Raw genomic sequence first — 26,572 nt, forward strand, 5'->3', positions numbered from 1 at the left:
GGATATTCTGTTTTCCCAGAAACAGTATTTGTTGAAGAAATTATTCTTCTGTTGTTGTGGAGTCTTAGCATGTTTGTCAAAGATCCTTTGACCGTATATGAGAGAGTTTGTTTCTGGGTTCTCTACTCTGTTCCATTGGTCTATATGTCTGTCTTTATGCCAGTACTGTAATGTTTTAAATATAGTAGCTTTGTAACATTCTTTGAAATCAGCAAGTGTAAGCCCTCTGGCTTTGTTTTTCTTTCTTAAGATTGTTTTGTCTATTTGGTGTGCTTTGAGATTCCTTTTGAATTTTAAGATCTCTTTTTTCCTGATTTTGTAGAAATGCCATTAGGATTTTGATAGAAATTGCCTTACATCTAGGTTGCTTTGGTTAGTATGGATGATTAGCAGACACTGGTCCCATCCACAACATCCAGAAGACATTTGGTCCATGCCAAAAGGTACTTGACATTTGGTCCTGTCCAAAATGTCCATGAGCATATTTATTTGGTCCCTGCCAAATGGTTTTGAACAGGGCCAAATATCAAGGACATTTTGACATGGACAAAATGTCTCCATGGACGTTTTGACAAGACCAAGGATGACCAGATATTATGGACCTTTTGGTGTGGACAAATGTTTCCATGAACATTTTGGACAAGACCTACCTTGAATCTCTAAATCTCACTGAGTTTAACTCAACAGTGGCAACTTTTCTATGATTAGCAGATATTTGGTCCTGTCCAAAACATCCATCACAGGTTTGGTCCTTGACATTTGGTCCTGTTCAGAACGTCCATGAGCATGTTTGGTCCATGCCAAATAGTTTTTGGTCCTTACCAAATATCAAGGACCTTTTGGTGTGGACCCAGTGTTTCCACGGACATTTTGAACAGGACCAAATATGATCAGATATCAAGGACCTTTTGGCATGGACCAAATGTCTGATGGACATTTTGGATAGGACCAAATGGTCCTGCAAATATTAAGTACCTTTTGGCATGGGCCCAATGTCTTATGGATGTTTTGGACAGGACCAAATGTCCTGCAAGAGTATGGACATTTTAACAATATTAAATCTTCCAATACGTAAACACGATTTATGTCATCTTTCATTTCTTTCACTGATGTTTTGCAGTCTTCAGTGTACAAGTCTTTCGCCTCCTTGAATAAGTTTGTTCCTGAGTATTTTTATTCTTTTTGGTGCTGTTGTAAATGGGGTTGTTTTATTAATTTCCTTTTCAGATTGTTCGTTGTATAGAAAAACAACTGATTTTTGTGTTTTGATTTTGTAACCTGTGACTTTGCTGTGTTTATTAGTTCTAATGGTTTTTTTTTCTGTGGAATCTTTAGTTTTCTATATGTAAGTTCATGTCATCAACAAATAGAGATAATTTTACTTCTTTCCTTCCAATTTCAATGCCTTTTAATTTCTTTTTTCTTGCCTGCTTGCTCTAGCTGGAACTTTCAAGAAGTACAAGAGTGGCTGTCCTTGCCTTGCTCCTGATCTTAGAGGGAAAACTTTCAGTTTTTCACCATTGAATGTAATGTTAGCTATGACCATCTCGTATATGGCCTTTATTATGTTGAAGGTAGTTTCCTTCCATTCCTAGTTTGTTGAGTGTTTTTGTCATAAAAGGGTGTTGAATTTTGTCAAATGCTTTTTCTACATTAGTTGAGATGATCATGTGGTTTTTGTCCTTCATTCTGTTAATGTGGTATAGTAATTGATAGATTTGTGTATGTTGAACCATCCTTGCCTTCCAGAAATAAATCTCACTTGATTATGATGAATAATCCATTTAATGTGTTGTTGAAATGGGTCTTTTAGTATTTTTTTGAGGATTTTTATATCAGTATTCATCAGAGATATGGTTCTCTAGTTTTATTTTCTTTTAGTATCTTGTCTGATTTTCCTATCAGGGTAAAGCTGTCCTCATAGAGTGAGTTTGGAAGCGTTCCCTCTTTTTCAGTCTTTTCGGAAGAGTTTAAGGATTCATGTTAGTTCTTTAAATGCAGGTAATGTGCCCTAGTGAAGCCATCTGATTTTGGGCTTTTCTTTTTGGGATATTTTTTTGATTACTGATCTAATCTCCTTGCTAGTTATTGGTTTGTTCAAAGTTTTTATTTCTTCATGATTTAGTCTTGGTAGATTGTATAGTTCTAGAAATTTATCCATTTCTTAGAGGTTATTCAGTTCGTCATTGTGTAATTGTTCATAGTGGTTCTTTACATTCTTTTTATTGCTGTGGCATAGGTTGTAATGTTCTTTAATTTCTGACTTTTGTTGAGTCTTTTTTCCTTGTTAGTCTAGGTAAGGGTTTGTTGATTTTGATGATTTTTTATAAAAACCAACTTAGTTTCCTTAACATTTTTTCTATTCTCCATTCCTTTATTTAAGCTCTAATCTTTATGATTTACTTCCTCTGTTAATTTTGGGTTTAGTTTGTGGTTCTTTTTTTGGTTCTTTGAGGTATAAAGTTAGGTTGTTGATTTGAGATCTTTTTTATATTTAATGTAGGCCTTTACTGCTATAAACTTTTCACTTAGTACTGTACCATTTGCATTTAGAGTAGTTACTGATAGGGAATTTCTTACTGTTGCCATTTCATTAATTTTTTTCTGTATATCTTATAATTATTTTGTCACCCTTTTCCTCTCTTGCTGCCTTCCTTTGTGTTTCATTGATTTTTTTTCTTTGTAGTGACATGTTTTGATTTCTTTCTTGTTTTGTGTGTCTTCCATAGGTTTTTTCATTGTGGTTACCATGAGGATTACATAAAACATCTTACTGTTCTAACAGTCTGTCTAAACCTGATAACAACTTCACTTCAATTACATACAAAAACTTTACTCCTTTACATCCTTCCCCCCCTTTATATTATCAGTGTCACAAATTACATCTTTTCATATTTTGTATTTATTAACATAGGGGTATAGTGATTTTTAATTCTTTCATCTTTTGCATTCTGTGTGCAAATTAAAAGTGATTTATGCACTCCCATTACAGTATTACAGATTTCTGTATTTGTCTATGTATTTACCTTTACTAGAGAGCTTCATACTTTCATATGCTTGTGTGTTACTGTTTACCGTCTTTCATTTCCACTTGAAGGACGCCCTTTAGAAGTTTTTGTAATTCAGGTCTTGTGGTGATGAACTCCCCCAGCTTTTGTTTATCTGGGAAGGTCTTTATTTCTACTTCATTTTTAAAGGATAGCTTTGCTGAAGTAGAATTCTTGTTTTGCAGTGTTTTCTTTCAGCACTTTGAATAGAATATCCCACGCCCTTCTGACGTAAATGTTTCTTCTTAGAAATCCATTGATAATCTTATGAGATCTCCTTTGTACATGATGATTCACATTTCTTTTGCTGCTTTCAAGATTCTTTCTGTCTTCGACTTTTGACACTTGTTTATAGTATGTCTCTGTGTGGGCCTCTTTGGGCTCATCCTAGTTGGAGTCCTTTGAGCTTCTTGAATTTGGATCTCCATTTTCTTCCTCAGATTTGGGAAGTTTTCAGCCACTGTTTTTTCAGATGAGCTCTTTGCCCCCTCTCTCTCTTCTTCGGGGACTCCCATATTCTCATGAGTATATTGGTCTGCTTGCTGGTGTTCCATAAGTCCCTTAGGCTTTCTTCACATTCTTCATTCTTTTTTTGTGTTCCTCTGACTTGGTAATTTCAAATGACTTGTCTTTGAGTTTGCCGATTCTTTTTTCTGCTTGATCAAGCCTGCTGTTGATCCCCTCTAATGAACTTTTAAATTTAGTTGTTGTAGTCTTCAGCTCCAAAATTTGTGTTTGGCTCTTTTTTCCAGTTTCTGTCTCATTGGTGATATTCTCATTTTGTTCATGCATTGTTTTCCTGATTGTGTTTAGTTGTCTGTGTTTTTTGTAGCACATTGAGCTTCTTTAGGAGGATTAATTTGAATTATTTTTATGGTATTTCATGTATTTCCATTTCATTACAGTCTGTTTGTGGAGATTTATTTTGTTCGTTTGGGCCATGTTTCACTGTTTCTTTGTGTGCCTTGTGTTTTTAACTGTGATCTTTGCTTTTGAAAAAATATCCACCTCTTTCAGTCTTTATAGACTGGTTTTGTGAGGGCAAAACCTTCACCAGTAAGCCCAGCTAGAAATTTTGGAGGTCTCTCAAACCTTTTATGGGGATGTATCTTCTCAGGGCTTGTGTGTAATTTTTCATTTAGAGGGATCTTACGCCCTCTGCTTCTGTGGCACTGCAGGTTGTCTGGTGCTTCAAGGAAGCTTCTGAGCTCTGTTGTTCTCTTCAGCTCCCAGGCATTCAAGATGTGCCAGTTTCATCGATGTTCAGAGTCAAGTGAGACGAAACCAGTTCCTTTGGTAGCTCTCGTCTGCCTGTAAGAAGGAGTGTTAGACACACATTCCACTCTTCCTTCCCAAAGGAGAAGCCATGAGTTGGGCTTTTCCTCCCAACCTTGAGTTGTGCTGGCTTGGGCGAGGTGCTGATGTGATTAAAAAGAAACAGCTTTTCTTATTCCTTATAATTTGGCTGTATGTGGCTTTGAACTTTCCTGAGTTACTGTGTTCTTAACTTGTTTTTGGAATTCTCATAAAGGCTTTTTAACTGTATATTGTTAAGTCCGTGTTTCTGTGGGGGAATAAGTTGAGGGTTCCTATTCTGCCCTCTTACAGTCATCACTCTCCTTCCATATGAATTTTATCTACCATCTTTTATTGAAAAGACTGTTTTTCCCCCATTGTTGTTCAGTGTGCCATTAATCATAAACTAAAAGTTCATATATGCATAGATCTAATTCTGGACTCTTTATTTCCCTCCATTGGTCTATTTATACTTTTCTAAGTACCAAACTGTTTTAATTTGCTGTGGCTTTATAATGGAATATCTTTTTTCATCCTTTCACATTCACTCTGTGTGTCTCCTTCTGAAGTGAGTCTCTTGTAGGTGACATATACATAGGTCTTGTTTTTTTTTTTTTAACCTATTCAGCCGCTCTGTCTTTTGATTGGCCAATTTAGTCCATTTACATTTAAAGGAATTATTGAGAGGTACATACTTCCTGTCAGTTTTAAATTGTTTTCTGGCTGTTTTTGTAGTTCTCTGTTCCTTTCTTCTTTTCTTGCTCTCTTCCCTTGTGGTTTGACAGTTTTCTTTAGTGTTATGTTTATGTTACTTTCTCATTTTCTTTTGTATATTTACTGTAAATTTTTTCTTTATAGTTAAGATTCACATATAATATCCTCTCTCTCTATATAAAACTGTCTCTTTTAAGTTGATAGCAACTTAAGTTTGAACACATTCCAAAGCTTTACATTTTTACACACCCTCTTTTTATATTTTTGATGACACATTTTACATCTTTTTGTTTTATACATTCCTTAAGTAATTATTGTAATTTTACTGTTTTTGTCTTCTGATCACTTTATAAGTGATTAATCCACTACTTTTACTATACATTTACCTTTTCCAATGAGAGTGTTACTTTTGTATGTTTTCTTATTATTACTTAGTGTCTTTTCAGTGTAGAGAAGTCCCTTTAACATTTCCTGTGAGGCTGGTTTAGTGGTGATGAACTCTTTTAGTGTTTGCTTATCTGGGAAAGTGTGAATCTTTCCTTCAATTCTGAATGATAACCTTGCTGGGTAGAGAATTCGTGGTTGGAAACTTTTTCCTTTTAGCACTTCAAATGTATCATGCCACTCCCTTCTGGCTTGTAAAGTTTCTGCTGAAAAATCCGTTGATACTCTTGTGAGGTTTCCCTTGTATGTAGTAAGTTGCTTTCCCCTAGCTGTTTTTAAGATTCTTTATCCTTAACTTTTACCATTTTAATTATGAAGTGTCTTAGTGTGGCTCTTTTTGGGTTTCTCTTATTTGGAACTCTCCAGGCTTCCTGGACCTGGATGTCTGTTTTCTTTTCCAAATTAGGAAGTTTTCACCCATTATTTCTTCAAGTAATTCTTCTGGCCCTTCCTCTCTCACTTCTCTTTCTGAGATTCCTATAATTTGGAATTTAGTAGGCTTGATGTTGTTTCAGAGATCCCTTAAGTTATCCTCACTTGTTAAAATTCTTTTCTCATTTTGCTGCTCTGTCTGTGTGAAGTCTATTGCTTTGTTTTCCAGTTTGCTGATTTGTGCTTCTACTTCGTCTATTCTGCTGCTGAACACTCTAGTGTATTTTTCAGTTCAGTTATAACTTCTGTTTGGTACTTACTTATATTTTCTATCTCATGTTGAAGTTCTCAGTGTGTTCATCTATTCTTCTCCTGACTTCAGTGAGCATCTTTATCACTGTTACTTTGAACCCTATCAGGTAGGTTGCTTATCTTTGTTTTGTTAAGGTCTTTTTCCTGACATTTTTCTTGTTCTTTGGTTTGGAATGTAGTCCTTTGTCTCCTTATTTTATCTGACTCTCTTTGTTTTTCTATATGTATTAGGCAGAACAGCTGCCTCTCCCAGTCTTGAAGGAGTGGTCTTGTCTAGTGGATGATCCATGGGTCCCAGAAGCACAATCTCCCCTGGCCTCCAAAGCCAGGAGCTCAAGGGGTATCCCTCATGTAGGCTGTGTGCACTCACTGACTGTGGCAGGGGTGTGGCTGCACTGTGGGGTGGGTGGGCTTGGGCCACACTCCCAGCCTGGTTGTGGCTCAGCTGCTGTGGGGGATGGGCAGGGCATGAAGCATGACCAGTGGTGTTAGCAGGCTAGAGGGAGGGCAGCAAAAATGGTGCCTGCCAGCGCTTCCATCCTCAGAGAATGTCGTTGCAGATTCCTGCCTCTCTAGCAGCCACTAGGATTAGTAAGTGGGTCTCCCTTACTTATGGTCTAGGTACTTTTCAAACTGTTGCTTTCGCGCTGGGTCTCAGGGCAAGTGGGTCTTCCTCACTGATGGTCTAAGTTCTTTTCAAATTGTTGCTTTCGCTCTAGATCTCAGGGCAAGTGAGTTTGCATACAAGCTCTTTAAGAGTGGATTCTCCATTCCCTGCAGTTCTGTAGTTCCCTGGGACTTAATCCCTGTTGATTTTCAAAACCAGACATTTTGGGGGCTCATCTCTCCAGTGCAGGATCCGAGGGTTGGAGTGCCTGATGTGGGGCACAGTCCCCTCAGTCTTCAAGGGCAAGTCCGTATTTTTGGGATCCCTTCCCGATTGTGGGTCACCATGCCTGGAGTGGGGTCCAGGTGAGACCATGTCTCTGCCTGTCCTACCTATCTTGATGTCTCTCTCTTTATCTTTTGTTGTGGAAGCACTGTTCATCTAGTTCTCAGGCCCCTTTCAGAGGAAAATTATTCCATATGTAGCTGTAAGTTTATTGTGTCTGTGGGAGGAGGCAAGTTCAGGGTCTTCCTATACCACCATCTTGAAGCCCTTTCCTCGCTGTGGCTTTATAATGAATCTTGGTATCCAATAGAGTATGTTGTCTTGTTCCTACTTCAAGAACATTTTGCCTGTTCTTGACCCTTTGTTGCAGTATAACTTTTCAAACCAGCACATTGATTTCCAACAAAAAGCAAGTTGCCAAGAGTTTGATTGTAATTATATTGAATTTATAGGTAAATTTGGGGCAAACTGATATCTTACAATTATTGTATATTCCTGTCAATGAACATGATATGTCTTTGCATTTATTTTTAATTTCACAATATTTTGTAATTTCATATGTAGAGTTAATGTACAACTTTTCTTAAAATTTTTTGTAAGTATTTGATATTTTGGTACTGTTGATAATGTTATCTTTTTAAGTTTTTGGTTTTTAACTATTGCTGGTATAAAAAATACGGTTGATTTTAGCTTTTTTTTTTTTAAGTTAGGAAGATTGAGCGTGAGCTAACATATGTTGCCAGTCTTCCTCTTTTTGCTTGAAGAAGATTAACGCTGAGCCAACATCCATGCCAGTCTTCCTCTGTTTTGTATGTGGGATGCCATCTCAGCATGGCTTGCTGAGCAGTGCATAGGTCCATGGCCAAGATCTGAACTGGTGAACCCTGAGCTGTCACAGTGGAGCAAACTTAATCACTGTGCCACCATGCTGGCCCCAATTTTAGAATATTTTTAAACTAGCAACCTTGTTATGCACTTATTAATTCTAGTAATTCAACTATAGATTGTTTCGGATTTTCTATATACAATAGGCGTATCTTCTGTGAATTATGACAGTTTCATTTCTTTATTCTGAACCCTTATCCCTCTTGCTGCTTTTTCTTGTTTTATTGCTCAGGCTAGTACCTCAGATGTCATGTTTAATGGAAATGGTAACAGGAGATTGCTTTTTCTAGTTGCTGGTCTCACAGGGAAGGTTTTTCCTCTTTACCATTTGGTTTCATATTTGCAAAAGTAGCTTTCATAGATGCTTTTCATCAGATTAAGGAAATTCTCTTCTATTCCAAGTTTTCTGAGAGTTTTCTATCTTGTATGAATATTGAATTTAGATAGCTCTTTATTAAGAGGTTTAATTGACGTATCATAAACTGCATACATTTAAAGCATACAATTTGATAAGTTTTAACAGATGTATTGTCCCTTGAAACTGTTTCCATAGTCAAGATAATGGACATAGTCCATCATATCCAAAAATATCCTTATTCCCATTTTTATTTTCTCTCTCTTGTCCCTACTCACCCCCACATCCACAGGAAACCATTGACCTTCTTTCAGTTTTGTGCATTTGTTTATATTTTCTAGAATTATATATGAATGAGATCATGTAGTCAAATCATATGTATCCTTTATCTGGTCTGATTTCTTTCACTTAGCATAGTTGTTTGAGATTCACTCATGTTTGGAGTATCAATAATTCTTTTTATTGCTGAGTTGTATTCTGTTATAGAGATATAACACAGTTTCTTTATATTTCATCTTTGGATAGACATTTGGGTTGTTTCTAATTAGGAACTATTATAAATAAAGCTGTTTTGAATATTTGTGTAAATGTCTTTGTATGGACATATACTTTTATTTGTCTTGGGTAAACACCTAGGACTGGAATGACTAGGTTATATTAGAGGTATAAGTTTAACTTTTTAAAAAACTACCAAACTATTTTCCAAAGTGGTTGTATCATTTTACATTTCTGTAAGCAGTGCCTGAGAGTTTCAGTTGTTCTGTATTCTTTACAACTCTTGCTAAGTTCAGTCTTTCTCATTTTAGACATTCTAATAGGTATATAGTGGAATCTGTTGTGTTATTAACTTTCATTCCCCAATTGTCTAATGATGTTGAACATAGATTTTTGGTGAGGAAGATTGGCCCTGTGCTAACATCTGTTGCTAGTCTTCCTCTTTTTGCTTGAGGAAGATTGTCACTGAGTTAACATCTCTGCCAATCTTCCCCTGTTTTATGTGGGACACCACTAGCGTAGCGTAACGAGCGGTGCGAGCTCCATGCCTGGGATCCAAACCTGCAAACTCTGGGCCACTCAAGGGAGCTTGCGAACATAACCACTATACCACTAGGCCAGCCCCTGAACGTAATTTTTTTGTGCACTTTACCACCTTTATATCTTCTTTGGTGAATTGTCTGTGGAAATCTTTTGTCTGTTGTTTTATTGAGATTTTTATTTCTTATTATTGAGTTTTGAGGGACCTTAAAAATATGTTCTGGATATTTTTAAGGTATGTGATTTATAATTTTTTTCCCCAGTTGATGGCTTGTCTTTTCATTTTCTTACTAGTGCCTTTCAAAAAGAAGCTCTTAATATTGAGGAAGCTTATTTTATCAAATTCCTTTTTTTCCTTATGGATCAATGTGTCTAAAATTTTTCTTTATCCCAAAGTCACAAAGATTTTTTCTTAGAAGTTTTATAATTTTATGTTTTATGTTTAGATTGATGATCATTGTGTTAATTTTTTTATAATGTATGAGGTATTGCTTGAAGTTGATATTTGCATATGGCTCTGCAGTCTTCCAACACTGTCCTTTCTCCACTGAATTTTCTTTGCACCATTATCATAAATCATTTGACCATGTGTGTTTTCATCTATTCCTGGTCAGTACCTGTTTTCTTCCAGTGATTTATTGTTATACCTTTACCACACTGTCTTGATTACTCTGGCTTTCTAGTGACTCTTGAAGCCAGGTAGTATAAGTCCTTTGTTATTTTTCAAAGTTCTTTAAGATATTTTGGGTCGTCAGTATTTCCACATGAATTTGATAATCAAATTGTCACTTTCTACCAAAAATCCTGCTGGGATTTATTTGACTCTATACTTACATCAATTTAGGGAGAACTGACAACAATATTAAATCTTCTAATTCATGAACACAGTATATCTCATCTCCCCTCATTTAGGACTTTAATTTTACTCAACAGTGTTTTATAATTTTCAGCATATGTACACAACATCTTGTGAGATTTATCCCTAAGTAGTCCATATTTTTTTATTCTAAGTGGTATTATTTTTCAAATTTCAATTTCTGATGATTTGTTGCTAGAATATAGACATACAACTGAGTTTTATATGTTGACTTTTGTATCCTGCAACCTTGCTAAACTAATTCTAGTAACTTTTTAAAAATGTAACCTATCAAGTATATTATCCTTAGATGATCATGTCATCTGTGAATATAGAGACAATTTTACTTCTTTTCCCATGTGGACTCCTTTTATTTCTTTTTCTGATTGCACTTACTAGAACTTTCACTGTAGTGTTGATTAGAAGTGGTAAGAGTAAACAACCTTCCCTTGTTTTGATCTTTGAGGTAATCACTTGATCTTTCACTGTTAAGGATGATGTTAGGTGTATTTCATAGATGCTCTTTTATCAGGTTGAGTTAATTCCCTTCTATTCCTATTCTTATACTTATCAAGAATAGATATTGGATTTTGTCAAGTGACTTTTCTGCTTTTGAGAGGATTATATTGTTTTTTTTGTTTCTTAATATGGTGAATTTCATTTTTCAAATGTTAAGACTAGCCTTGCATTCCAGAGATAAACCTCATGTGGTCATATATTGATATATATCTATATATTTTTCTATATTATTGTATTCAGCTTGCTAAAATTCTAAGGTTTTTTTCTTTTTTTTAACAGATACGTTCATGAGAGATATTGGTCTTTAGTTTTTTCTTGTACTGTCTTTTGTTTGGTCATCTTAATGCTGACCTGCTCCAGTAACTTGGGAAGTATTTTGTCCTCTTCAATTTTCTGAAAGAGTTTGGGTAGAAGTGGCAATATTTGTTCCTTATGTATTTGGGATTATTCACTAATAAAGCCATCTGGTCCTGGAGTTTTCTTTGTAGGAACTTTATAACTACAAATTTGATTCTTAAAATGAATATATGGTTATTCAGGTTATGTCTTTCTGCTTTCATGAGCATTGGTATTTTATCCTTTTCAAGAATCTCATCGTTTCATCTGTGTTGCTGAATTTCCTGGTATAAGTTGTTCATAATACTTCCTTATTGTCCTTTTAACGTCTATGGAATCTGTACTGCTATCACCTCCATCACTCCTCATGTTGGTAGTTTGTATCCTCTCTCTCTCTTTTTCTGTTTTTCCTTATTGGTCAGGGTAGAGATTTAATCAATTTTAGTGATCTTCTCTAAGAATTAACTTTTGGTTTCAATGATTTTCTCTATTTTCCTGTTTTCTCTTTCTGATCTCCATTTTTTTCTTCTGTTTACTATGGTAAGTTTCATTGCTCTCTTTTTTCTAGTTTCTTAAGGTACAGGCTGACATTGATTTGAGACTTTTATCCTTTGTAATACAGGCATTTAGTGAGTATTCCATTAGGTACATTTCACAAATTTTGATATGCTGAACTTTCTTTTCCCTTTTACTCAAAATACTTTCTAATTTCCACTGTAATTTCTTCTTCAATTCATCATTTATTGAGAAGTGTGTCATTTAGTTTCCAAATATTTGATCATTTAAGTTGTTTTCCAGTTTGGAGCTGTTACAAAGGAAGTTATTTTAATCATATGTGTAATGTCTTTGTATGGACTGATTTCTAATTATTAATTTGTAGTTAAATCCATCTCAGTCAAGAAGTATACTTTGTGTTATTTGAATCCTTTTAATTTTGATGAGACTTGTCTTCTGACCCAGAATACAGTCTTTTTTGGTAAATGTGTCTTATGCTCTTGAAAAGAGTATGTACTCTTCTTTTGCTTGTAGAGTGTTCTATAAATGTCAGTTATGTCAAGGTGGCTAATACCAACGTTCAAGCCTTTTATATTCTTATTGATTTTCTGATTACTTATTTTATCAATTCTTGAAAGAGGTATGTTGAAATCTAATGTTTTTGGATTGTCTGTATCTCCATTCAGTTCTATCAATTATTGCTTCATGTATTTTGGAGATCTATTATTAGGTGCATAAACATTCAGGATTTAGTATTTCTATTCATGGCTTGGCCTATTTATCATTGTTAAATGACCCTCCTTAGTGCCATTAATATTCTTTGCTTTTGAAATTTGCTATTTATATAGCAAATCTACCTTTCTCATTATTAGAGTTACTGTGATATGTCTTTCCTCCATTCTTCTATTTTTAATCTATCGGTGTCCTTATCTTTGCAGTTGGTTTCTTATAGGCAGTTTGTAGATGGGTTTTCCTTTTTTATCCAATCTGGCAAAGTCTCCTTTTAATTGGGCTGTTTATATGATTTACATTTAATGTGATTATTGATATATAGGTAGTTGGGTTTAAATTTTGTATCTTACTCTTTGTTTTCTATTTGTCCTGTTTTTTTTTCTTTTTTTCTTCTTTTGGAAGAACTGAGTATTTTTATGATTCCACTTTATCTCCTTTTTTGATTTGTTAGCTATGCTTCTTTGTTTTATTGTTTTAGTGGCTGCTTTAGGTCTTATAGTAGATATCTTAAACTTTATCACAGTGTACCATCAAGTAATATTGTACCCACTTCAAATATAGTATGAGAATCTTACATTATACTTTTGTTTGCTTCTCCCAGAATTTTGGGTATTTTTTTCATGTGTTTTATTCCTGTATGTGTTATAAACTTCATGATATATTAATATTCTTCCCTTAATAGTCAGTTATCTTTAAAAAGATTTTAAAACAAAGAAAAAATATGTTATATTTACTTACATATTTATAATTTCTAATCCTTCAATCCTTTGTGTAGATCCATATTACTGTCTGGTATCGTTTTCCTTTTACGTGAAGGGTTTAAAAAATATTTTGTATTGTACTAGTCTGTTAGTGTAGGGGTCTGGGAAATTGTCCTGTAAAAGGCCAGAAGTAAATATTTTAAGCTTTGTAGGCAATGTGATTCTGTGACAGCTACAATCACGTGCTGAGTAACGATGCTTCTGTGAGTGACAGACCGCATGTATACAACAGTGCTCCCGTAAGATTAGTACCATGTAGCCTAGGTGTGCAGTAGGCTGTGCCATCTAGGCTTGTGTAAGAACAGTGTATGATGTTTGCACAATGATGAAATTGCCTAACAAAGCATTTCTCAGAGTCTGTGCCCCTCCTTAAACGACATGTGACTGGTACTCAAATCTGCGGTTATCTCAAGAAAGCAGCCTTGGGCAATCTGTAAATAATTGAGTGTAGCTGTGTTTCATTTAAACTCTTATTACAAAAATAGATAGTCATAATTAGGTGAGAGTTGTGCTTTCCTGACTGCTGTGCTCTTGAATAATCTTTTCAGCTTTCTTGTTTCTGAAGAAGTCTATTTTACCTTTGATTTAGAAAGATATTTCTGTGGGTATAGAATTCTAGTCTGACAGGTTTTTTCCTTTCACTACTTTAAAGATGTTGCTCCACTGGTTTCTGGCAAGAAGTCCTCTATTCTTATCTTTGTCACTGGTTTTATATAATTTGAGAATGCTGTATTTGCTTATTCTTATTGCTGATTTAGTATTTTACTTTAAGAATGTATCACAATTTCTATTGTTGGTTATTTGGGTTGTTTGAAGTATTTGGCTGAGATGAATCACACTGCTATGAATGTTCTAGTACACATCGGTAGGTGCTCTTAGGCAGACATTTATTTTTAGTGGAATTGCTGGGTCATATTAGAGGCATATGATCAGCTTTAGTAGATATTGATGCATGGTTTTTCAAAGTCTTTGTACAGTTTGACACTTTCGTCAACAGTGTTTGAGAGTGCCAGTTGCTCTGCATCCTCATCAGCATTTGATATTATCAAGTCTCTTTCGTTTTGGTCATTCTGGCAGTGTGTAGTGATATTTACTTAGGATTTTAATTTGTATTTTTTTGATGACTAATGAATCTGAACACCTTTTTGTGTATACAAAGTTTTAAAACATAGGAGCATACCTTCCATCATTTATGGGTGCATAAAAACATATGCAGAAATGCTAAATACCCAATTTTGGTAGTTTCTACTTCTAGGGACAGAGGGAGAGGGGGCAGATTTGTTGAGCAGGAGGCTTCACAGAAAGCCTCAACTTACAATGTTATTGCTAAACCAGAAGTGGGTATGGGAATATCTGAAATGTTTTATTTCTTTTTTTAAAAAATTACTTTATTGAGGTCATATTGGCTTATAACATTGTGTAAATTTTAAGGTGTATACATTATTATGTTTCAGTCTCTGTATAGACTGCATCTTGTTCACCCCAATAGGCTAGTTTTTATGCATTACCATACATGTGTAACTCCCTCCCCCAGCCCTTTCCCCTCTGGAAACCACTCATCTGTTCTCCTTATGCTTGTGTTTATTTTCCACATATGAGTGAAATTATATGCTGTTTGTCTTTCTCTGTTTGGCTTATTTCGTTTAGCATAATACCCTCAAGGTCTTTCCTTGTTGTCTCAAATGGCATGATTTTGTCTTTTTTATGGCTGAGTAATATTTCATTGTATAAATATATACACCACATCTTCTTTATCCAGTCATCAGTTGATGGGCACTTGGGTTGCTTCCACGTCTTGGCTACTGTAAGTAATGCTACAGTGAACATAGGGAAGCATGAATCTCTTTGAATTGTTGATTTCCTGTTCTTTGGATAAATACCCAGTAGTAGGATGGCTGGATCACATGGTATTTCTATTTTTAATTTTTTGAGAAATCTCCATACTGTTTTCCATGGTGGCTGCACCAGTTTGCATTCCCACCAGCAGTGTATGAGGGTTCCCTTTCCTCCACATCCTTTCCAACATTTGTTATTTCTTGTTTTTTCAGTAGTAGCCACTCTGACAAGTGTAAGGTGATATCTCATTGTAGTTTTGATTTGCATTTCTCTAACAATTAGTGATGTTGAACATCCTTTCATGTCCTTGTTGGCCATCTGTATATCTTTTTGGAAAAACATCTGTTCATATCCCCTGTTCATGTTTTGATCAAGTTGTTTGTTCTTTTGTTGTTGGATTGTATGAATTCTTTATATATTTGGGGAAATAACCCCTTGTAAGATATATGATTTGCAGATATTTTCTCCTAGTTATTGTGTTGTCTTTTCATTTTGTTGATGGTTTCCTTTGCCTTGCAGAAGCTTTTTAGTCTGATGTAGTCCCATTTGCTTATTTTTTTCTTTTGTTTCCCTTGCCTGAGTAGACATGGTATTTGAAAAGATGTTGCTAAGACTGATGTCAAAGAGTGTACTGCCTATATTTTCTTCTAGGAGTTTTATGGTTTCAGGTCTTGCCTTCAAGTCTTTGACCCATTTTGAGTAAATTTTTGTGTACTGTGTAACATAATTTTCTTTCATTCTTTTTTTTTTAAAGTTTTTTAAAATTTTTCCTTCTTCTCCCCAAAGCCTGCCAGGATGTAGTTGTATATATCTTTTCTAGTTGTGGGTCCTTCTAGTTGTGGCATGTGGGACATCGCCTCAGCATGGCTTGAGGAGTGGTGCTAGGTCTGCACCTTGGATCTGAACCGGCAAAACCCTGGGCCGCTGAAGCAGAGCACACAAACTTAACCACTCGCTCACAGGGCTGGCCCCTCTACTTTCATTCTGTTGCACGTGGCTGTCCAGTTTCCCCAGCATCCTTTATTGAAGACACGTTCCTTTCTCCATTGTATGTTCTTGGCTCCTTTGTCTAAGATTAGCTGTCTCTAGATAAAGTGGTTTTATTTGTGGGCCTTCAGCTCTGTTCCATTGATCTGTGTGTCTGTTTTTGTGCCAGTGCCATCCTGTTTCAGTTACTATAGCTTTGTAGTATATTTTGAAGTCAGGGATTGTGATACCTCCACCTTTGTTCTTTTTTCTCAGGATTGCTTTTGCTTTTTGGGCTCTTTGGTTGTTCCACATAAATTTTAGGATTCTTTCTTCTACTTCTGTGAAGAATGTCATTGGGATTCTGATTGGGATTGCATTGAAGCTGTAGATTGTTTTAGGTAACATGGACAATTTAACTGTGTTTATTCTTTGAATCTGTGAGCATGGAATATTTTTCCATTTCTTTATGTATTCTTCAATTTCTTTCAATAATGTCTTGTAGTTTACAGTTTATAGATCTTTCACCTCCTTGGTTAAATTTATTCCTAGATATTTTATTCTTTATGTTGCCACTGTAAATTGGGATTATATTCTTGATTTCTCTTTATGGTAGTTTGTTAGTATATAAAAATGCAACTGATATTTGTATTTTGATTTTGTACCCTTCAACTTTGCTGTAGTTTTCTGATGGATTCTATAGGGTTTTCTATATATAGAATCATGTCATCTGCAAGCAGTGAGAGTTTTATTTCTTCCTTTCCAATTTGAATCCCTTTTATTTCTTTTGCTTGCCTAATTGCTCTGGCCAAAACCTCCAGTACTATGTTGAATAAGAGTGGGAAGAGTGGGCATTGTTGTCTTGTTCCTGTTCTCAGAGGAATGACTCTCAGTTTTTCACTGTTAAACTATGATGTTGGCCATGGGTTTGTCTTATATAGCCTTTATTATGTTGAGGTACCACCCTTCTATAGCAATTTTATTGAGTGTTTTTGTCATAAATTGATGTTGGATCTTGTTAAATGCTTTCTCTACATCTGTTCAGATGACCCTGTGGTTTTTATTCCTCATTTTGTTAGTGTGGTGTATCACACTGCTTGATTTGCGGATGTTGAACCATCCCTGCATCCCTGGTATAAATCCCACTTGATCATGGTGTATGATCCTTTTAATGTATTCTTGTATTTGATTTGCTAATATTTTGTTGAGGATTTTTGTGTCTATGTTGATCAGTGATATTGCTCTGTAATTTTTTTATGTTGTCCTTGTCTGGTTCTGGTATCAGGGTGATGTTGACCTCATAGAATGAGTTAGGAAGTGTTCCGTCTTCTTCAATATTTTGGAATAGTTTGAGAAGGATGATATTAAATCTTGGAATAGTTTAAAAAGGATAGTATTAAATTAAACAGTGTTTAGTAGAATGCACCAGAGAAGTCATCTGGTGCTGGACTTTTGTTTTTGGCAGGTTTTTGATTGCTATCTCAATCTCTTTACTTGTGATTGGTCTATTCATATTCTCTATTTCTTCTTGATTTAGTTTCGGGAGGTTGTATGGTTGTAAGCATTTATCCATTTCTTCTAGGTTATCCAGTTGGTTGGCATATGGCTTTTCATAGTATTCTCTTATAATCCTCTGTATTTCTGTGGTATCTGTTGTAGTGTCTCCTCTTTCATTTCTAATTTTATTTATTTAAGTCATCTCTCTTTTTTTCTTAGTGAATCTGGCTAAGGATTTGTCAATTTTGTTTATCTTCTCAAAGAACCAGCTCTTAGTTTCATTAATCCATTCTGTTGTGTTTTTAGTTTCTATAGCATTTATTTCTGCTCTGATTTTTATTTCCCTCCTACTGACTTTGGGCTTTATTCTTCTTTTTCTAGTTCTTTAAGGTATAGTTTAAGATTACTTATTTGAAATAAAATGTTTTATTTCTTTTTAAAAAAATTATTCTGGTAAAATGTGCATAACATAACATTTGCCATTCCCACCATTTTTAAGAGTACAGTTCAGTGACATTAAGTGCATTCACACTGTTGTACAACCATCACCACAACTAAAAATTTTTTTTGAGAGATCAGTTTAAATGCTGAAATCAATTCAGCATCCCATAGTTTTCTTAAACATTCTCAGAGAAGAAAATTCTATAATGTTTTTATAATACAAGTATAAATTCACATCCAGAAAACATAAAAATTAGGCTTTGAATAGTTTGGACAAGCTTCCTAAGGGAGAATTTTTCTTGCCAAAGTTGTTAGAAATTTATAATTTTGAAGAACTTTGTATCTGAAGGTACATTAATTTCAAACTTCAAAGTAATGAGTCATATTAATTCAACAGTTAATTCTTGCATATTTCTATATGTATTGTACTGTTTAGATTCATGGTATGGGTATGTCGTAAATAATTTAAATAAATGATTTTTAGTTGCTTTTGCCTAAACCATTTTATGAAATAGTAGCAGTGTTTTTCAAAGCCATGTGTTTAAATGTTCAATAATGTTATCTGTGCCTTCATTTTCTTCTTTAGATTATGACTGTACCCAATGACCCATATACTTTTCTCTCTTGTGGTGAAGATGGAACTGTTCGGTGGTTTGATACACGCATCAAAACTAGCTGTACAAAAGAAGATTGCAAAGATGTAAGTTTCTGTACAAATCATGCAAAAAAATTAACATTATAATTAAAATTGGATAGTAAGTTATCTCTGGGTTATGAGATTATGGGTGAATTTAAAAATATTTATTTTCGTAAAATTTCCAATAGCATATATTTTATAATAAAAAAATATGTATGTATTTTTTTTCTTTGATAGCCACAAATTCTTTTTTTTTTCATTGTGGTAACAGTGATTTATAACATTACATAAATTTCAGGAATACATCGTTATATATTTTGATTTATGTGTAGATTACAACGTTCACCATCCAAAGACTCGTTACAACCCATCACCACACACATGTGCCTAATCACCCCTTTTCCCGTCTTGTAACCACCAATCCAATCTTTGTTTCTGTGTGTGTTTGTCATTATTTTTATCTTCTGTTTATGAGTGAAATCATACGATATTTGACCTTCTCCCTTTGACTTATTTCACTTAGCATGATACCCTCAAAGTCCATCCATGTTGTCACAAATGGCCAGATTTCCTCATTTCTTATGGCTGAGTAGTATTCCATTCTGTATGTATACCACATCTTCTTTATCCATTTGTCCCTTGATGGGTACCTACGTTGCTTCCAATCTTGGCTATTGTGAATAATGCTGCAATGAACATAAAGATGCACATATCTTTACACATTCATGTTTTCATGATCTTTGGTAAATACCCAGCAGTGGAATAGCTGAATCATGTGGTAGATCTTTTTTTAATTTTTCAAGGAATCGCCATACTGTTTTCTGTAGTGGCTGCACCATTGAAAATATTTTTTAATTAAAGTTCACTAATAAGCAATCTAATAGTGAAGTTATAGAATTTATATTTTAATTATGCATTTCAAATATATTTACGAAAATTTGCATAATTGTTCAGTATCTACTCTAGCATTATAAAAACCTGAAGCATTTTTCAGTATTCCCCATTTATTTGTGGATACAATTTTAGGTTATCAATAACAGTGATGAAAGCATGTAGTAGTTGAGTGTCCTTTTTTTTTCCCTCAACCTTTAAACCAAGAGTTGTATGTTATCTTTTTTTAAAATGAGATACCATTCTATCAATATGTTCATTCAGATTTAGCTCACTTCTCTCAGAGTTTCACTATCAATTTTATTTTTTTTCAATTCTATTTTAAACTTGAAAAAGGCCAGAGAAATGATTCAGTGTAATGACCCCAGACAACTAACCTCAAATATTATTTAGAGACTGTAGCTTTTTTCTCGGATCATTTTAAAGTAGTAAATGAAATAAGAAAGTATTGCTAAATACGTTTTTACTGACAATCACTGCCCCCGTCCCCACACCCAAAATTACTGGTAATCAAGTTAAGTGCTGCCTAATTAAACTAGTTACTATTGTTAACATTCTTTGGGGAGGGAGGAAAGATTATTTTATATATTGAAACAAGAAAAAGAAAAAAATAGAAGTTAAATCTTTTTAAAATATACAATCTTTTAAGTCAGTTTTTATGTTATCTATATGTATATACATACACAATTAGGAAAATATTGAATTGAAGGCAGAAGTAAGTTTAAAATATTAGATTGCTTATTGAGCGCGTTTGTCATACCTGTTTCTTAGTAAATACTAGGTATTAAAATTTGGTTTGCCAAATTCTTTTAAGCTATATTTTAGTGTACAATGTAGTAGGATTTAATTGTGCTTTTATAACCGAAAACCTTGTAAAAATAAAGAAGAAAACAAGGCTGATAATTGAAAATATTGTTAATATTTTCCTTAATAAAACTTATTTTAATGTGTAAAAATGCATCGATAGAGTATAAAGAAAACTGGTAACTACAGTAATTCTTAACTACTAAGAACTTAGAATTATGAAAAGCATACTTAAGGTAAATGTAATTTAAAAACATGGCTATATTGAGAACTATAAGAAACTAGAGTAATAAACAAAATAGTATATAATTAACAGAATACCTTAAGGATATATTTTTGGGGTGATAACTCTTAACATTTTCTAGTGCTTGTATAGAGATAAGTAGTGACAGTATAGTAATACTTGTCTTTTACAGTGTTTGTATATATGTGTGTACTTTGTTTTCCAACCAGTAAGGAGACAAATTTTACATGTTAAGAAAAGAGTAGGGACCTGCCCATGGTGTAGTGGTTAAGTTTGCACACCAAGTTTCTGCAGCCTGGGGTTCACAGGTTCGGATTCTGGGCGTGGAGCTACCACCACTCATCAAGCCATGCTGTGCTGGCATCCCATGTTAAATAGAGGAAAATTAGCACAGATGCTGGCTCAGCAACAATCTTCCTCAAGTAAAAAGAGGAAGATTGGCAACAGATGTTAGCCCAGGGCTGATCTTCCTCACAAAAAAGAAAAAGTTTAACATTTTAAAATCAGGTAATATTTTTGTTTTATTTTAGTAGCAACAATTATAATGAAAATATTGTGTGTACCACATAAAATAATCATTAATACTTATCATAGACAAAGGTAGACTATACCTCCATCTTTACAGTGGGTTAATAATATCATGCGTTTCTTATAATATTAACGACTTAGTGACGCATTATGTAGATTCTGAGTTTTTTACATTTCTAAAGATGTTCATTATTCATGAGTGTGGGAATATTTAGGAGGCATTTCTTTTTTTTTTTTTAAAGATTTTATTTTTCCTTTTTCTCCCCAAAACCCCCTGGTACATAGTTGTGTATTTTTAGTTGTGGATCCTTCTTGTTGTGGCATGTGGGATGCTGCCTCAGTGTGGCCTGACAAGCAGTGCCGTGTCCACGCCAAGGATCCGAACTGGCAAAACCCTGGGCTTCCGTAGCGGAGCACGAGAACGTAACCACTCGGACACGGGGCCGGCCCATAGGAGGCATTTTTGAGAAATAATTCAAATTGTATTATATCTTTATATGAATGTAGCTAGTTTTGAAAAAGGGTTTAAACTATCATAATATAAATAATAAGTTTCTTGAGTTAATATCAGCTTTTTGTAGCTGTTGCTGATCTGGTACAATTGCTCAGCATTTTAGTCTTATATTTGGAAGTAATTTTTATTTTTTTCTTCTTCAGAATGTATTTGGCGTTACTCAAATATTGGTCGTTTTTTGAGTCTCTGCTTTAATTATGTTTAGTATTTCCATATGTATTTTCTTATTGCGATTAGTTCATAAGGAAATTGTCCAATATTGTATTAGAAGTCAATTTTGGAGTTGTATAGCAGACTGTAAAGGAAAACAGAATTTTCCTTAGACTGATAAACTGCTGAGGAGGAATATTGACTGAGTGTATTTATTTTGGTTTCACATAAACTGAATGTGTTAGAAACACTGACTGATAGAAGTCTGAAAAATAAAAGAAAATCATGTTGTTTATTTTCCCCCTCATTGTCATATGACTGAATTAGGATTTCTGAGAAAGGTTATCTTCTTATTGAAGGGAAAATGTGTTAATGTAGTATCATCTCTAGTGTGAAGCTCTGTGTAAGTGGTATTATTTTATCTTTTGTAGGATATATTAATTAACTGCCGCCGTGCCGCCACGTCTGTAGCTATTTGTCCACCAATACCATATTATCTTGCCGTTGGTTGTTCTGATAGCTCAGTACGAATATATGATCGGCGAATGCTGGGGACAAGAGCTACAGGTAAAATGATGTATATTAGAGAAAATATAAGATCCTGTCACTTCAAAGAGTAAATCTTCATGACATATTTGCAATTTTAAAATTTCATTAGTTTGTTGTAAAATTCAGTAAATGGAATGTATTTAAATACTATGGATTATTATAAAAAATAGCATTTCACCAAGTTTTTATGACCCTACCAGAGTGATATTTTTGCGGTTTATCATTTTAAAAAGTTACAAGACTCCATGTATTAGTTTCCTAGGGCTGTCATAACAAGGGACTGCAAACCGGGTGGCTTATAATAACAGAAATCTGTTCTCTCATGTTTCTGGAGGCCACACACCTGAAATCAAGGGCTGCAGGGTGTTTCCTCCTGGACACTCTCAGGGAAAATCTGTCGCATGCTGCTCTCCTCGCTTCTGGTGGTTGCTGGCAATCCTTAGTATTCCTTTGCTTTTAAATGTGTCACTCCAATCTCTGCTTCCATGTTTATGTGCCGTTCTCCCCTGTGTGTGTCTGTGTTCACAGCTCCCTCTTCTTATGAGGACACCAGTCATATTGGATGTAGGACTCACCCTTAGCCAGTATGACTTCATATTGCTAATTGCATCCGCAAAGACCATATTTCCAAATAGGGTCGCATTCTGAGGTTCTGGTTGGACATGAATTTTGAGGGGACGCTATTCAGCCCACAGCAGTTGTCTTTCCTAATTTCTCTTTGCCACTTTTTCAATCAAGGGGATATTAGTAAGCATGGTGGGGAGAAAAGTTAGGAAGGAACAGTGACTTGGGTATGTATTAAGGTATAGCGTATGTTTATACCTGCTTAGCCCAGTTAAAGTACTGTTAATGATGCTAAAGTACTGAATTTGAATCCACCTTAAACTCCTCATTTCCTCCTCATCCACTATGGGATCAAACCACTTTCAAAATATCCAGTTCAAAGCCAACTGCTGTTAGCATTTTCTGAGTAAATGAAGGCCAGGATTACTTATACACACACACGTCAAGTATACGTACATTCATACATATTCACACGTTTTCTACAGTCGTGCACTGCATAATGTCATTTTGGTCCATGACGGGCCGCACAGAGATAACTGTGGGCCCATAAGATTTAGCACCATGTAGTGTAGGTTTTTATGCCATCTAGGTTTGTCTGAGTACATTCTATGATGTGCACATAGCAGTGAAATAACCTAATGACGCATTTCTCAAAACATGTTTCTGTCATTAAGCGACGCATGACTGTATTGTTAAAAATAAAAGTGAACTTCGCCAGAAACAACAGTGTCAATCTCAGTGTCAGTTTATGTCCAGTGAAAATGGACATAATTATTGAAATGGAAGACTAAATGGGATCTTCTTTTTTTAACTAATTGAAGAGTCTTGTGTATTTGGATAATTCCATTTAGGGGAGGGAGTAGTAATATAATAGGAAATTGTAGGCTTAATTATTGTTTCTCAATAGAAGGGACACAATTGACGTTCTGGGCAGGGCAAGATTTCATTGTGTAGGATTATACAGCTTTGTGGGATTCTTAGAATTTAGCATTCCTGGGCCACCAGGGCACAAAGTGCCAGTTGTACCTCTGCCTATCATATTGTATTGTATTGATGGCTACCAAAATTAATTAAAATTGGAATGGTATTCCTACTGTGTTATCTTATAAGAGGAAAGTTTCCCAACAATCAAAAATCTTTTAAAAACATAAAGTAAAATGTAAACCACTTTAAAATGATACTGCACTATTTTATCTAGTATGCTAATAAATATCGGCTTTCCTATTTATGTTATAAAAGTTACATTATCTTAATTGGGAGGGACTTTTTGGATGATGATTTAGTGTGACTGTAATCACAAATAATTTTAATTGGTTAAATAACTCATATTTCCAATCAAACATTTATGTAATCTGGAATTCCAGACAATCATGAACTTTTTTTGAAGGTATGTAGCCTTTATACTGTATTCTTTTTTATTTTGTTATAAAATCTGAAAATAGAAAAAAAGAGCCTCTTCTAGACATTGAATATGAAAGTTTGGGTTTATATTGCTACATTAAGTGAATGTCTCATAATTGAGATTGAGTTTTAAAAATGTTTTTCTTCAAAAGCATTATGAATATTAAACAACTTCCTGTTTTTTTATTAGGGAATTATGCAGGTCGAGGAACTACTGGATTGGTTGCCCGTTTTATCCCTTCGCATCTTAATAATAAGTCCTGCAGAGTGACATCTCTGTGTTACAGTGAAGATGGTCAAGAGATTCTTGTTAGTTACTCTTCAGATTACATATATCTTTTTGACCCGAAAGATGATACAGCACGAGAACTTAAAACTCCTTCTGCAGAAGAGAGAAGAGAAGAGGTAAGTAGACTCAAAACCACGTTCTTTATTCAATTCAGAAAATAGTAATTTAGTGACTCCTGGGGCCTGGAGGGCTTCAAAAAATAGAGTTAATTTTCAAGGCCCTTATAGTCTAGGAACAAGGACACGAAACACACACGAAAGAACAGCAGCTATTAAATAAGACTCTAGAAAAAAATATCGTGAAATATTTTTAAAGAGAAAATATTTAATAGCAAAATGTTTCTCTGTAGATGCACAGCAGCAACTAGAAAGATCAGCAGTTCTAACACTTGTTTAAAAGGCAATTAAAATAATCAAAAATGTGATGTATAAACTTCCAAGAGACTAAATGTTTATGTTCATGCCCCAATAGGAGTTTTACCTATTACTGTTACTATTCATATGTGGACAGCGATCTCCTCCTCCTCTCTTTCACAATTTTGAATGAGTGACCTATAATATCCGAAGGTACATTTTACAAAACACATATGAGTGAATGAGGAATAGGTGAGTTAAAGTGTATATGCACACACACTTGGAAACGCACATACACAATCGGGAGAGGAGGGCATTGCCGTCCGCATATGAATAGTAACAGTAATAGGTAAAATTCCTGTTGGTGCATGAACATAAACATTTAGTCTCTTGGAAGTGTATACATCACATTTTATATATATATAGTATATTGAATGAAAACTAGGTGAAAGAATTGCTGCCACTAAAATGACTCTAAAGTAGGTAACCATTGTCTTACTTTTAGAAGGCAGAAACCAGAAATAATATATCCTTGAGAGTACACAGCAGTAGAAAAATGCTTGCTTTAACCTGTTAAGCTTCTTTTCCCAACATGTTTTCACTTTGGCGTTTTTGTTTTATAATGTCCTATGTTTAATCACTCTATTCTTTGGCTTATAAATGTCTTTTGAAATTAACCATTGCTGCTTATTTATTATCAGTGACTTTTTGATATTGGTCTAACTCCTATTAGTGAACACCTTTTAAAGGTACTAAGGAACAACAGCGATTTTGTAATTCTTATGAGATGCAAAACTAAATCCTTTTCTTCTATTTGTAGGTTTAAAGGGCTATAAAATTAGAACAAAATGAGGATCACTTTATAAATATATTTTGGGATTTTGAATGTGGCACTGTATTAAAGTGGATTAGGAGATTGACAAAGAAGAGGGTATGATGGCTAATGAAAGCTATTTATGAGTTTATTGGTCTGATTGAAAACATGAAATTTGCTCTCTCATTTTGTTGTTGCTGTGTAATTTCCTCTGGAGCTATGTGCTTCAGTAAAGTTACAGTGAAACTTTGTGACTGTTATGTAATGAAAGAGTTGGAAATGGAGAAACGTTTTAAGTGGGCCAACTAGCTTTTATACCATAGAATACTTAGCCAAAAGATGTTTATATAATCAGAGCAAATGAGGCTGAGTCATGAACAGCTGGTTTTTTTCTGAACGTGTTTTTCTCAGTATTCTTTGTTGAATTAACCGATTTAAAAATAATTCTGAAAAATGGATTAAAATTATGAAAATAAATCATGCTTATTGTAATAAACCAAACAACTCAGAGGCGTATATGGAAGAAATTAATAATCCGTCTACTTCTTAATTTCACTGTCTTTTCTTTCAGTGCTTTATGCTGAATCCTTGACAGTAGTGTTCAGACAAACTCATCCTAACTCAGTAAATATTCCTTCGGTGCCTACTGTCTACTAAATCCTATATTAAACTTTAGAAATTCAAGGATGACTGTGACAAAGAAATGGCCTCTCAGTCAGAAATTTACAGTTTAGTGGAAATACAGTCGACCCTCCAGATCCATGGGTTCCACATCCAAGGATTCAACCAACTGCGGATCATGTACATTCTTATGATTTGTGGTTGGCTGAATCCCTGGATGTGGAACCTGCAGATACAGAGAGCCGACTAAGGGACTTGAACATCCAGGGATTTTGGCATTCGGTGGGTGGGGGTTGTCCCGGAACCAAACCCCCACAGATATCGAGGGACAGCTGTAGAGATATAAATAAATAAATATGTGACGCTTATAATATAATAGAATTATATGTAAGAATTATGTTGTATATAAATAGACCAAAGGA

The 26,572-nt window shown here is 34.6% G+C and overlaps 1 protein-coding gene across 28 annotated transcripts in view; it reads left to right on the plus strand.

The window, feature by feature from the left end:
* The window catches only part of DCAF6 (DDB1 and CUL4 associated factor 6), a 146,842-nt gene that overhangs the window by 36,744 nt on the left and 83,526 nt on the right, over nucleotides 1-26,572 (plus strand). For all 28 annotated transcript variants that reach the window (XR_011438959.1, XR_002807822.2, XM_070267643.1 and 25 more), the window contains exons 5-7: nucleotides 18,378-18,491; nucleotides 21,991-22,126; nucleotides 24,264-24,478. Coding sequence is in view for 26 of the 28 variants with exons in the window: in XM_023640498.2 (XP_023496266.1) it covers nucleotides 18,378-18,491; nucleotides 21,991-22,126; nucleotides 24,264-24,478 (465 nt within the window). In the remaining 2 variants the exon portion in view is untranslated. The remainder of the gene's footprint in view (nucleotides 1-18,377; nucleotides 18,492-21,990; nucleotides 22,127-24,263; nucleotides 24,479-26,572) is intronic.

This window comes from Equus caballus, chromosome 5 (genome assembly GCF_041296265.1).
Source record: "Equus caballus isolate H_3958 breed thoroughbred chromosome 5, TB-T2T, whole genome shotgun sequence".
NCBI lineage: Eukaryota > Metazoa > Chordata > Mammalia > Perissodactyla > Equidae > Equus > Equus caballus.